The sequence below is a fragment of the Strongylocentrotus purpuratus genome, unplaced genomic scaffold, assembly GCF_000002235.5.
Source record: "Strongylocentrotus purpuratus isolate Spur 01 unplaced genomic scaffold, Spur_5.0 spur5_scaffold_1, whole genome shotgun sequence".
Lineage (NCBI taxonomy): Eukaryota > Metazoa > Echinodermata > Echinoidea > Camarodonta > Strongylocentrotidae > Strongylocentrotus > Strongylocentrotus purpuratus.
The window spans coordinates 16,140,564-16,155,430 of NW_022145594.1; the positions used below are offsets into that span (position 1 = coordinate 16,140,564).

The window sequence follows — 14,867 nt, forward strand, 5'->3', positions numbered from 1 at the left end:
GATATAGAGATGTGAACGAAACATCCATACATAAATCATGTATAATTAAATTTCCATTGAATCAATCTGCTACAAAATTGTTTAGAAAACCATTAAGCCACAACATTCTAGTCATGGTATTGTTTGTCCTAGACTTATTAGTTGAGAAGCGGCCATCAACTGAAAGTAACCTTCCTTACATGATAATCGCAATTGGAGTGAGTGCCGCTGCTGGTTTCATCCTGCTGATTTCACTGGGTTTGATGTACTTCTATGGAGTGTTATGCTGTGTGAAACAAAAGAAGGGTATGTCGTAAAGCAGCTGGCCCCCTACGTTCACCTCCAAATAAAAAAGACATTCCCCATTCCATTTTAAAAGTTTTTTTTCTTGAAGCTTCAGTCTTTAACTTCTTTTTCCATTTCCTTTTTATTTCACCAACTCTTGATTTCTATTCATTTCTATTTCTATTCATATCCCCACTGAGAGTTTGTTTCTTCTTTTTTTTTGTCTAAATACATAATGTTTGTTAAGCTGTTTCTTTCGTTTGTATTAATTTACCTACCGGATGTTCTTTATCTCCTTATTTATCGTTATATGTGGTATTCACTAGTATTTGCATTTCAATTTCCCGCTGCTCATAAAGTGTGCACTCCTGTTTATCATAAATAACCCTTACACTTTCACATTCTCTTACCAACTATGTTAACCCGTATAATCTCCCCCTTTCTCTCATTATCTGCCGTACATTGTGCTTGTAGTAGTTGTAGCATTCATGATGAAAAATAACAGTGTTAATACTAAGACAGGAATTGAAGTATAATAAAATGTGGGAAGAAAATCATTTATATTATTATAGTTCCGAATAAAAAACTTTAAATTATAAAGATCAAAATAGGATAAAGGAGAAGTTAACTGCTAGTCAGAGGAATATGAAGTAGGATACTTTAAATTGTATTTATATTCACATGATAAGAAAAAATTAACATATTTCCCCGCAGACTTCTATCATTTTATTTTCACAATGTTTTTAATTTAAACAGATCGATTTATTGATCTGTTATCATGGATATAGTTTTCAATATAAAATAAGTCAAATTTTCTAATGAAAGTCAACTTTTAAAAGGAATTATATATGTTAAAATGTGTGCTCCCATTAACACGATTTGTCTTTACATTCAATGTTCTTCTGTGCACTCCAAGCAGACCATGGAAAACACAATCAGCCAGAAGGTCAAATGGTAGGTCTATAATTTTGCATTACTTATTAATATGATATTACAGAATAGTATTAAGGTGAAATCTAAATAGCATTACTTACTCAATCTTAGTTTCATTGCGAAATTTATGCATATCGGTTAATGTTCAGCTGCGGCATGTCGAAACAAATTATCTCCATAAATTCAGCATTCTTAACAAGATTCATTTTAATGACTCAGTTTAATCATAATTAAACCCCATAAATTTAATTTTCAAGTTAAAAAGTAATTTCTTTGTTTGTTTTCAATTAAAATGTAATCGAAATTGAAAATTAGTCTATACTGAGCTGCTTTGAACAACTCTGAATTTTAGAATGCACGGGAACTTACGTTTTGAAGAAAAAAAAAAAAAAGTTTAAAAAAGTAATATACCGCTTGGTCACTTTGCTCCTACACTTATTTGTATAGGTATTCAAATGTTGATTACCAATCTCAGGCTTGGTCGAGGAAATGTTGTTTGTATTTTGAACAGAAAACCTTGTAAAGGTTGTGGCAAAATGTTGTTGTACGTCCCTGGCGCCATTTTTCCTTTATATATACGCCGCTGTGTTGTAGGTAGTTAAAATGATTTGCCTCTTTGCATTACAAGCTACTGTTACACTCACATTTCAGTACAGAAAGACTCAGATACCGTTTTAAGGAAAATATTAAAAATTGCAAACTATTGATTCATAGGCCTTATATGAATAATAGAATCAAATATTTGACATTTTGAAATTCACATTAGGTATTTTGCTTGGAAATATTATTGTAGGTGGACCTGGGTGAATATACTGAAATAGCACCAGTACCTCCATCTCACGCCTCTAAATCAACTACAAGCGACTACATGGACTTGAAGCCTATTCCTCGCACCAACACTGACACAACTACAAGCTACTACATGGACTTGAAGCCTATTCCTCGCACCAACACTGACACAACTACAAGCGACTACATGGACTTGAAGCATATTCCTCGCACCAACACTGACACAACTACAAGTTACTACATGGACTTGAAGCCTGTTCCTCGCACCAACAATGACACACCTACAAGCAACTACATGGACATGAAGCCGATTTCTCCCGCCGACAATGACGAATACATCAGTCCTAGTGCTACTCGAAAGTGTCCTGAGGCTGTCTATGTAAATAGGGACATGACCGATGAAAGTGCGCTGCAAAACGACCCAGACAATCAAGATTGTGTTAGTCCTATTTGAAAGTGTGATGGGGCGGTAAATGTGTATATAGATCCTCAATATATCAATATCCTTCCCACAGCACAAGAAGCTAATGCTAAAACAACCACTACATATATGAACATGTATCCCATACCGCCTATGTCGTCTCCTTAACATGATTCATTAACGATACAGAAGAGTGGCGCACTGGGTAAATCAAAAGTTGAATGTGCTAACACATGAAGATAGCCTCATCAGAAATGGTACAACGATTCCACTTAACTAACATTACAGAGTCCTTACTCAGAAAAAAGGGAAGCTTACACCGTCAAAAGTTTTCGTGGATCAAAGTCGGTGAAGGTTTGCATACATATGAGTTTTTGTTTTCATTGTGTAAAAGGAAACATATATTCTGAAATAATTTCACATGTAAAAATATCAAGAACATAAAGAAAAACTAGAATTAGAAAATATGTGATGCCCAAAACTGTACGAGTAGGCTTATTTATAGTTTATGATTCATGTAATTTTCTATAAAATACTATTGTCGTGATTGTATCGAATTTATCACACCTCTAAAGTAGAGTAAATGAGTGAATGTGTAAATTACACTCCATATTTCAGTAGTAATATTAAGTTAATATTAAGAGAATGCCGCATGTTATGTATTTAGATTGATATATTTTTTTAAATATATAATCATAATTTACTCGAAAGGTATAGATCGTCTTTTATTCGGTTCCATCAACATATTGTAAGCTATTCTACATTCGATTTTAGAACATACTGCTAATGCAGGTAGATATAATGTTTGGCGCCTTATAAATCATATGTATTATTATTATTATTATTAAAAGGTGGACCCCTAGCATAACACCATGATCTTTTGCAAACGTTGCACAAGTGATTCGTTTGTATTAAAACAGTTTTACGTAAATGTCCATGTTTATCTTGTATGTATACTTATCACTTAAACATCTAAATATATCTATATTTGCTGGTTTATAACGAACAATAAATATTAACTGATTCAAAAGAATATGCTGTAAATATGGAATTATACCTACTATCGTATGTTATTAGGATTTCTTGCACCGCTTTTGTTACTATGATTTCAATTTGGGTTAAAATCTGTCACATTTACATGAATTTGAAAATCGGACTTTCGTAAGCTTAACATGTATGATAAATGTATTATAATGATGATGTTTAAATGAAAATTCATATTTCAATAATTGTCGAAGGATATCTGTAAAATATTTCATCTTAAAGCAACTACTAAATAAATGTAGCAAATGCATGTAAAATATCACAACCTGCTTAGGTTTAGAATGCATTGTGTATCGATTATATGCTATATTTAATGTGTATGGCACGAATTGCATTCAAGTTTATTACAACTACTTGCTCTCAAAGTAGATTTAATCTCCTACTCTGGCCTGTAAGTCTAACCGCCTGCAGGATCACATTGAAAGCAACACTGTAAAAAGATGACGAACACTATATTTCTATGATTAACACTTTAAAAACAATTCGCTGTTAATTATTACATGTATGTATAGAGTGTGTTGTTTCAATAATGTAGTATCTTGGCCATGTGTTGCACAATCGCAATTTATTAAACATTGAATGATACATGTTAACTTGCAGTAACAATGGCCTCTTTCGATTCATTTGTATACACATTATATGTACATGTAGTTGTAACCTGTAGCTTTAAGATGTAGAATCAAATTAAATTTAAACATATTTTCATGCATAACAGTAGGGCTTGATAGTTTGAGATTAGATTCAAATATTGAGGGCTTTGTAACATTTATATGTCAAGTTAATAATTATAACTATAATGGCAGATATTATAATTCTCATATAAGCTCATATGTACATGTATGTAAATCAATATAACTACACCATTGCACTATTTCACTCTGAATGAGATAATTTGTAATATAACATTAATAATTGACTTTAGACGAATAAAAATAATATGAATGTTTAACAAGTCTTGCATTGTAAATCCTGGGAGACCTCAAGGTTGTTTATACATTTAATTGCATTTGTATCTGAGCATATTGAATCCTTAACTAATCACACCATTGTTGCATACTTGTATACAACAATTAATATTGCTTTTGGAGTATTTCAACTTTACTTCATCACATGAGGATATCCGTCTAGTGGACACTAATTAATAGAGAATAGTTATTATTATAATTTGTATAGTCTGTCTGTATTTCTGTTCATTAATGGTCTATTCCCGAAATATTTTCTGATTCATCGATGAATCAATTTTGTTTAAAGCAATCGTTTTATCTTTGCATTGCACTGAGTGCACTGCATGACAGACATGTGGGAAATATACTCCTTGTTATGTATTTCAATAAAAGCTGCACAGATAAAACAATGGTGAGGTTTTAACAGTTTATAGTTACTTGTTACTCTAACAAAACCAGATGGATGAAGAAAGTGCTATTTGATGGCAAAATATATGGGATAATACATTGAACACAAGTGTAAATAAATTCAAAATAAACAGATTATATACAAGCATATATAAAGTGTGTGATTGGCAACTAGACCCACGAGATAGGGATAATTGTAAAAGTTTGAATAATTCAAGTACGAACTGAGAGTTTAAGAGTGCAAACTAGAAAGAATAATATGTGACAGAAAAAGTGTAAAATATTTATGAATAATTTCTAGGAAATAAAGACATTAACATGGAGGGAGTAGGGCTATTTATAGATGAAGTTTCAATGACAGAATGAACGGACGACGACAGAGTGAGAGGGTAGGAGGCCTGACATGTACAATTGTATACACAAAAGCTAGAGAGATAAAGAACACTAGACTAAAAGATAAAGTTGAGGTTCAGCATTTAAGGCAAAGTCATTTCGGAACGACTGATTACAAGTAATGACCAACTAGAAATACTCATTCTAGGTATTAAGTACAAATCCTAGGTTTGTTTAGGTTAATGTTTGTTTTTCTTGTTTGTTGGGGTTGTATTAAGCATCATACATGAAATTAACAAATACAAGAATCATTCATAAAAAGGATTAATATATCTTATTAGAGCCATTCACATAAAGGCTCTGTTCTTTCTAGAGGTCCAGGAAATACCTCTACACCATTTGATATCGTTATACATACATATTACTACATATGTAGAGGGGGTAGTTTCATATACAAGCGTGTCACGAAACAAATAGGTACTTCTCAATTGGTTTTATTTTTAAATACTAATGTTATTATGAACGTGACCTTAAGGACGTAAAATATACCACATACTTTATATATAAATATAAAAATAGTTACTATATATATATATATATATGTGTATAGAAACAGAGCCAATTAATGATGAACGTAATCCGCATGTGAATCCTCACATTCCATTCCAAAAAATGTGATAGATATTGCGCGGTACGTCATACGTCATTGTGAAATTGAATCCAGCAAATTATTGACAATTCATTAAAACTCTCGAGCTTAAATTACATAATCAACGAAATTGATTATCATCAATTCAATCATGAAATCATTTTTTCAAATAGGTCAGAGACCTTGCAAGAAGCAAAAAAAAATAATGATAAAGATTTGTATGTAAAAACATCTTTGTGGTGAATGAGAAAAACAATGGATAAATAAATCTGAAGTTGTTATCCCAGTCGGAAAAGTCATGTCTCACTAAAATCCCCATGATGATTAATTGTTTTCATATAACGTAGTGTATCTAAGCAAATCCTAATATGTATTTAAAATTGAAAAGCAGCTATACATTGTGATTTAGAATGAAATGACTAAATTACAAGCATCATGGGAAATCATTCATTACATAAAGAAGGGGCAAAGAACGGGGCCTGACTCCGTGATGGGAAATTTGTATCTAAGCGTCGTTTTGCTAATCATCTTATTCTCTATCGGTGTATCACAGGCACGACAGTATTATGGACATGTTAAAGCAAATGAGCAAAAAAAATTACTTCTGGCAAGCCGCGGGGTTCGAAATTGAAGAAACCCTAGTCTTCCCAATAGCCTTTGACTTTATAATATATAGGCAAAATTAATAGCATTTTATGGAATTTACAAGAGGTAGAGAGTGTTTATGACCTTCTACAAATTACCCGAAAGTCCTCATGTTATTCTTACATGCAAATTATGTGTAAACATATGGCCAATAAAGGTTTCCTTGTGAAATATTTTACTTTTCTAAGCGTTTTAAATGTTAACCCATCAATTTAAATGATGAGTAAAATAACATGTATACAAAGTGTGTACATCTTACCTACTCAATCCAGGAAACTCCCTCTATGTCTGAATCGCGTATTTATAAATCTTGTTAATTAACCACACTATTTTATATCTACATCGTCTATTTCATTTTCGGGATGAAATGAACAAAACTAATATATATTTCCAGTTGTACTGTTTATTTCCACGAAGTAAAAACTTCGGGCTTGAAGATGTTTAGCAAATTCCTCAACATAATACAAGTAGTAATGAAGAAATGAACAATTAAATAACCGCTAGCAAAGGCCAGGAAAGGACAGAGGACATCAGAAACGAGTGACTTTTCTTCAATAAGAATGACGTTTTGTATCTGTATCGCAATATATCTTTGCATTGCATTCCTTACTTCAATAACAGGTAAGTTAATAATATTATTATGATAATAAGACACAGAGTAGCTAAAAATGGTATAAGACTATAGAAAGCACGCATTTTGAAAATGTTGTTGTATGTAAAGGGGAAAATCTAGAAGTTACGGGAACAGGTTAAACTTCTTTGTAACAACAGCTAAATACAAAACATTCCGCAGATATTAAGAAAAAAACATTCATATAAAAAGCCAGAATATGGTTTAAATTGATAAGATAACCATTCAAAAAGTAGTGCTCGTTTGGACGGACCAATCGTACTGTCAACAATTAAAATATTTCCTTTAAACAATATTTTTGATAAAAGATTTGCGTTATTATCTTCTCTATTCAGCCATGGAACTAAACACTCTAAAGGCTTTTCAATTATAATCAGGATAACAATTATATAGAAATACTTTAATGTTTTGTAAAATTTGATAGAAGAGCTGTTGCTGTTAGATTTAGATACAGAAAGAATATATGGTGTGTGCTAAATGTATAAGCTTTGACTGTAAAAAAGGAAAAAGAGTTGTTTTACACAAAGATGTTCAACTAGATAAAATTAATTGAGCACAAAGACGATTTACTTATATTTGGAGGTGATTGGAACTGTGTTAAAGATCCTCAGTTTGATACCCGAGGCTGGTCACAGGTATACAAACCAATTAAGTGGTTATAAACATCCAAAATAAATTCAAACTGATTGACGTATGGCGGAAAATGAACCCGCAAGGAAAGCAATTTATATTGTGACAATTATCGTTAGGAATCTATTCTACACTCAAGTATTGGCTTATTTCATCGTCACTGTATTGTAATGTTCACACTACCGATATTAGACCTGCCACCAAATGTAATCTATGTGCTCTATCATTATGATTGAAAACAGATAATGTTGAAATGGGGAAGGTCTTCGGAAGTTTATTAACTCATTGATATGTGACATTGAATATAAGAACAACATTTTAAAAAAATCAAACAAGCTGTAGCGTCTAACCATAATCGAATAAATGCAATAACAAAATGGGATATGTTTGTGTTTAAATAAACGAGAATCTGCCATGAAGTTTTATAAACAGAGGCGGAAGGAAAACAAAATTGTACACGAATATGAATAATGAATATACAGAAGTATGCAGAAAAGTTGATAATAGAGAAGATAACGACAGAATGGTAGAAATAAAGAAAGAGATTGAAAACGGCACACAAATTTATGTAAAGGTGCATTTATTAGATCTCGAGAACGATGGGTGGAACTGGTTCAAAAGTAAAACAAGTACTTTCTTAATTTAGAAAACAAAAAGGAAAAGGAAAGGAATCGGATTGTATTACAACAAAAAAAGTAAAAATATTCACTGGAAACGAAATATTCTTTATAGAGAAATAACTCAATATTATACGGAATTGGAGGCTTTGTTTATGTGACCGATCACAGAGCAAGAATGTTTGGATGCGTTAGATTCAATGAGAAATAAAAAGTCTTCAGGCAGTGATGGTCTTAATGCAATTTGTTATAATTGTTCTGGGATTACTTGAAGTATATGCTGATTGACAGTTTTAATACAGGATTTTCAACAAAAAAAGATTTGTCTGAAAGCCAGAATCAAGCTGTTATTATATTACTGCATAACATGGGAGACAAGCGTTTAGTAGAAAACTAGAGACCGACCTCATTGTTAAACATTGACTACACGATCCTTGCAAAAACGCGTTGTAAACGTTAGCTTAATGTAAAATAAATTTGAGTCCCTCCAGATCAGACGGGATACTTTAAAGAACGTTTTCAAAAGAGTTTTTGATAACATTTGTTATGATTTCCTATTTTTGTTATGAGATAGATTTATGTTCAAAGAAACGTTTAAACGTAGGGTCAAAACAGCCTACAGTAATGCAGTAGGCAGGGTCACTAAGAACAGTTGGGTCTCTAAGGATTTCAGAATAGAACAGGTGTAAGACAACGTTGTCCTCTATTGGTTCTTATCTTTATACTGGTTGCCAAAGTTAAGGCTAGGAGAATGAAGCAAAATACCGACATATTAAAAAGGAATTTGTATTTCTTTGACAAATCTACCATCCAAATATATAAATTAGCAGATGACACGGTGATTCTTGTTAACTCTATAGAAGTTGGAAACATTGCCATAACAGAGGTGACAAATTTGGTGTCTTAGCAGGGCCAAACTGAATTTAATGAAATTCCACAAAAGATCGTTGTCAATCTTTACAGATTAATTTAAAGCTTTTTTTAAGGATCACAAAAGGAAAAAGTAAAACGAGCGTTTGTTACTCATGCTGCAGAGAGGTGGGGTTAAAACATGGCAGATATCCAAACCAAATGTCAATCATTGCAATCGTTGCAAAATGTATGAAAAGAGGTAAGTCGCAATAGAATTTTTTTCTTCTTCAGATATTGGATCAGATTTATTCAAGACAAATCATTAGTTTTTAAAATCACCTGCTCAATCAAAGGGTTGCGAGCGCTGTGTTGAGATGGAGTTCAACAGCTTCGAAGGTACTATGCTGGGCTGTGATGCAGGTGTTATCTGCATAGATGGAGTTTCGAGTGTTCACTGTTGAAGGGATGTCAGGAGTGTAGATGTTGTAGAGTGTTGGCGCCAGGACGCCACCCTGGGGGAGACCATTTTTCTGTTTCCGTCATCTGCTCTTGTGCCCATCAAGTTCGACAAAGAAGCATCTGTTCTGCATCATCTTCTGGATGAAGCTGGTGAGTTAGAGGTCATAGTGATGTCATAAAGTGTTGTTTGTAGCCTTTGGTAATTGACAGTGTCATATTATTGATGCCTCATTTTCATACAATTTGATGATCCAACAATTATGTATAAGAAGTTTGGAAACCAAAACAACGAATATATCCGAGTTCAATTTAAGAGTGTTAATTGTTAACTAAAACACGTGAATCTACAACAACTCATCAGAATATTCGAAAGGCTTTATAATATATTCGTTTATTTATAATAATAAAATGTTACGACGTATGCAAACAATGAAATAGCTTTTAGCTATAATAATTACAATAATAATAATAAATACTAATAAAGCGCACTTTCTAATAACTTACTCAAGGCGCTTTACAAAACAAAATGCACGAAATAAACAAATCTCTCTCCAGAGTTTGAACAACATAATGTCATTAGTAACTCTGAGTAAATAAACCGTTTTAATATGTATTAATGTTCATGTGTGTGTGTGGGGGGGGGGGGGGGGTCCGAATAATGTATTCGACATTTCTCACATACCCCTTTCTCTCCGAAAAATAAAAATAACTAATGTTTTTTACTACAAGACATATATTTTGTTTTGTGTTTGTTTGAATTATTTTGTTTTCAGCCCAATGGCTTATTTGCATCGGGTTTACAAAGTAACAACACAACAACAACATATCTTACATAACTATACATACATTAGAGTCATGATTAGCATAGCACACTAACTTATGCCAAGAATGTGTTCAGTAAAGTAACAAATATTCCTTCCCAATCCTACCCCACCCGATTCATAGTTCTTCGTTGGTGTATTCACTCTTTATGTTCAGAAATGGTAGAAAATATATATTTGCTTCCTGCTATTGTTTCTAATTGGACATTTTAAATCAAGTGACTGAAAACTACGTGATAAGTGTGATTCCATGACATTTGCTCCGGCGACAATTGCTCCGCTGTAAATTTCATACACTAATCGAATGGCTAACTTCAACCCTGGATTCAACACTATACCCTACCCTAAACCTAACCCTAAACCTAACATAAAACCCTATTGAAACCCTAACCCTAACCCTACATCTTAGACGAAATAAAGCCCGGAGCAATTGTCGCAGGAGCAAATGTCGTGTCACCGATAAGTGTTGGTATCATACAGGTTAAGTATTGATCGCTATATTGACATCAAAAGCCTATGGAAAACTTGTACAATGAATATTTTTGTTTTCATACCTTCCAATTTGAAGTAATGAGAATAGCGCCTCCTAATGGTTAAACATTTATAACACTTGTATTGTCATTTCAAATTGATGGTTTGTTGAAGTTTGTGAAACTGTACTAGTGTTAGGAGGATATATACAAATTGCTAACATCTATCATTATATTTGATTCACTTTCAACGCAAGAGCGGCATATCAACAACGAATCGTCCAATATATGGGAAATCTCTTCAAAATCATCGTCTTCCTCCCTTCAAACTGTTTGCTTTCTTTCACCAAGAAGTCTCTGCCATATAATTACTTTTATAATAATAGGCTGCATTGGATAGAGTTGTAAAATAGCACTACTTTGATTGGCAAGATACAATGACTGAATGATGATGGTGATTTGTGCAGAAGTGTTTCTCTTTTTCGCCATTATCATCTCCAACTCTGGTAAGTTTTTGTTATGACTTTTAATCCACTTTATTTCTTTACTTTCTTGATTTATATGATAGAAATATTGTATAACAATTCCGATCGTTGGCAAAAATCTGCTCGGAAAACAAACTATCATAATATATTTCCAACTCTCATCTTTATCTTTAATCGCATTTAGACTCATTGCTTTCCTACTCGAACACTTATTACCCACTATTCGGGCAAATTAATTTATCTCCTGGTAGCAATGTGCCGTTTTCATTCACCGTGTTTGTATGTATATGATAAGTGACGTAGCTATAGAGGGCGGACGGGAGGTCCCGCCCCCATTCAATGATGAGAAACAATAAACATAAAGAAAAGACGAGAAACGGCAAAAAGATACGGGGAAGGACGATATGGGAGGATGCCTGGATCACCTCTAACACGCTCCTCCTCACCGGTGAATTCGCATTTCGTTTTCTGAAAGCGACCGTCCCCCCCCCCCCCGCGCTACCCCCTCTGTATTTCATGCATGCTATTATCAATTTACCAAGTATATTTCCATTGGAATATGTTTCATTTAATCAATGCAGGATACCATGCATTTGAGGTGTCCATTCAGACATTCAATTCTCTTCCAGTCATCGGGGAAGATTTCACACTGGTCTGCACCTTCACGCCGGCAACAAGAAATCGGCGGCTCATTTGGTCCAATGGTAACAACGTCACGGTGGCCTCTCAGTCTTGTGGGCCGTATTCGGCTTGTACATGGGCTACAGTTCCTGTTCGATCCAAGTTTAGCTTAAGGGCAGACACTACCAGCGGAAATTTAACATTAAAACAACTTGACAGAAATGATAGCTACATTTACCAGTGCAGAGTAAGCAGTAAATACGGGGTAGAGAATAAAGGATTAGATAGCATGCAAGTGACACCATTATCACGAGGTATACTTTTTATTTTATTATAATGAACTAACACATCAAAACTCAAGGATAATGTGAAGCTAATTCGTGATATATGAGTATACTTTTGATTAAAATTGAATCCAAACCTGTCTTTGCCTTTCTTGAATTATGAGAAGCTTTAAAAGAAATGGAAGTTTCACATTGTTTACATATTATTAAATGGGCAAGTGATTAGCTTGGTACATGCCTATTATATCACTTTTCTACGGAATGTTCTGATAATACCGTGAACGTTACAGTTTGTAAAATATTGGGTAGCTAGTTGCTATCGTTCGGTGAGGGGACTACAATTATGTACATTGACAATTGTCTCAATACTTATATTCGGACACAACTGTAACAACTTATTAACTTAAACAATGAGTAAAAATATTGCTTTTAAAGGAACTTTGTTAATGATACACGATGCTCCAATGTCTTATTTTGAAGTGATTATCTTTTAAATGGAATCAGAACGAAGAAGTTCAATTCGGAGTTACCTTTATATTCATTTATATAACTTTTCCCGCTTCTGTCGCCAGCTCCGCCCTATAAGATCATTATCTCGGATGAGAGATTGAGCCGTTATAACACAGATATAACGGTAACTGCTGGAGAGCAGTATAACATCACCTGTGAAGTACACGGGGCGAGACCGCCTGCAGCACTGCAATGGCGTATACCAGATAATGTAATTGTGGTTCTTCAGAATCAGTCTGATGTCATATGGGACAACAGCTATGTCTCTCGGAAAGCTGCTACGGTCACGCCATCTAGGAATGATCAAGGAAAGAGTCTGCGCTGTGTGGCATCACATCCACAACTACACTATGGTCTTCAACGCTCAGTTCACCTGATTGTTCAGGGTAAGCAAACGTGTTAAATAGAGAGCGCAAAGTCTTTTTTTTTATTTGTGTGTGGTGCCGATGACATAAAAGCTAATTCAATATTTTGTTCTTGTTACTATTTACTCAGATATCAGAATTTAAGCAGTTTATGGGAAAAACCTCAATGAATATTTGTCACTGTTTATTCAAAAGATTAATATTTTCTCTTTACGTTTATTCTTTCAATTCATGAGTAAAACTGTACAAAGAAAATAAATATCTTTCCTTGACACATAATTTTTTTACTTACATGGTTTTGTACGTGATGTTTTTTCTCACTCTCTCTCTCTCATAAAGTTTTACCCTCTAGCATGTTGCTTTTTTCATCCGGAGAAAGCGGGAAAAACGTACACGGGTCGACCATCATTTACGTTCATGAGGATTCATTGACTTCAATCACTTGTAACAGTATAGGATCACTACCAGCAGTTAAACTATCATGGAGACTTGACTATTACAAAGGTCTTACCGGTAACATAAGTCATTCGAAGTATAGCAGTGCTTTAAACGGGAGTTTGTGTGACATCGAAAGTACCATCAAGATACATCCAGAAAGGAAACATCACGGAACGTACCTTCGGTGCTATGCATCTCTGGGAGACTTTTTTGATCTACGAGTAGCTAAATTGATGGTTTATGGTGAGCTTAGGTTCTTCAATATGCCGGGATTTTGTAATGGTTGAACTTGATTGGATTTTTGTTTGTACTGAAAGTCCCATTCCTTACTAATGAATCAAAAGAGGTAGCGTTTTTTTAAAATCAATATATACCCCATAACGAAATCATCATTATAATTATAAATAATTGACGTCATCTGGGACAGAAAAGGGAAAAGTGAAAGTCTAGCACTATGAAACTGGACTGTCTCCTGTATGTTCAACTAAATATTACTTATAAGAGGTTCTATATTTTACCAAATGACATTTTGACACTTAAATGTTTTACCCAAACTTATTTTTTGTATTTATGTAAGGCCCTCCAGATGATGTTAAAATATCTGCCCTTGACAAACTACACAACGGTATAGAAACCAAGGTAAGCTGCAGAGCTGTTAATGGATACCCTGCTCCGTTCATCCATTGGTACATCGGGTCTAGAAATGTGACCTATGATTCGTCTTTTAAGACTTCAGTGAATGGAGATGATCGGTATGATGCTGAAAGCACCCTTACCCTAATACCATTGAAGTTTGATCATGGGAAGGCTCTTCTATGTCAGGCTGTTTATCCTACAAGACCCTCCATGCGGTCAATGAATGATAGCATGGTCCTGAACGTATCATGTGAGTATTATTAACTGTGGATACTAAAATATTGGTAAGGATATTATAATATTTTTTTTTATTGCGTATGATATTGGTCTGTCTATGTGTTAATCAATGATCCCCAAGTTGTTCAATTCTGTTATTTTTTTTTTCTGTTTAATTCTACACAATTGTATTTCCACTTGTATGTACATTTAACGAAATGCTTCACTCGCGCCCTATGGGCTGGCGTTTCCCATCTGAAACCGGAATGTATATGGATATAAACGAGCAGTCAAAGTAATAGGCTATATTGTCAATTATCTCTTTTTTCCTGCAAACAATGAATCAGCACCCTTACCTTTCGTTTCATTTTCTATCATCCCATTTCAAAACTGGTTTCAATA

The 14,867-nt window shown here is 33.8% G+C and overlaps 1 protein-coding gene across 1 annotated transcript; it reads left to right on the top strand.

Moving 5' to 3' along the window:
* The first annotated feature begins 137 nt into the window (after positions 1 to 137).
* Positions 138 to 3,775, top strand: LOC105439579. Its single transcript, XM_030977733.1, has 3 exons — positions 138 to 285; positions 1,184 to 1,218; positions 1,991 to 3,775. The coding sequence occupies exons 1-3, from the start codon at positions 180 to 182 to the stop codon at positions 2,438 to 2,440; spliced, it is 591 nt and encodes a 196-aa protein (XP_030833593.1). The 5' UTR covers positions 138 to 179; the 3' UTR covers positions 2,441 to 3,775.
* The last annotated feature ends 11,092 nt before the right edge of the window (positions 3,776 to 14,867 follow it).

Coding starts and splice junctions, on each gene's coding strand:
- LOC105439579 (XM_030977733.1), top strand. CDS start 180: ATGATAATCGCAATTGGAGTGAGTGCCGCTGCTGGTTTCATCCTGCTG. Junction 286..1,183: donor CTGTGTGAAACAAAAGAAGG/GTATGTCGTAAA, acceptor CACTCCAAGCAG/ACCATGGAAAACACAATCAG. Junction 1,219..1,990: donor ATCAGCCAGAAGGTCAAATG/GTAGGTCTATAA, acceptor ATATTATTGTAG/GTGGACCTGGGTGAATATAC.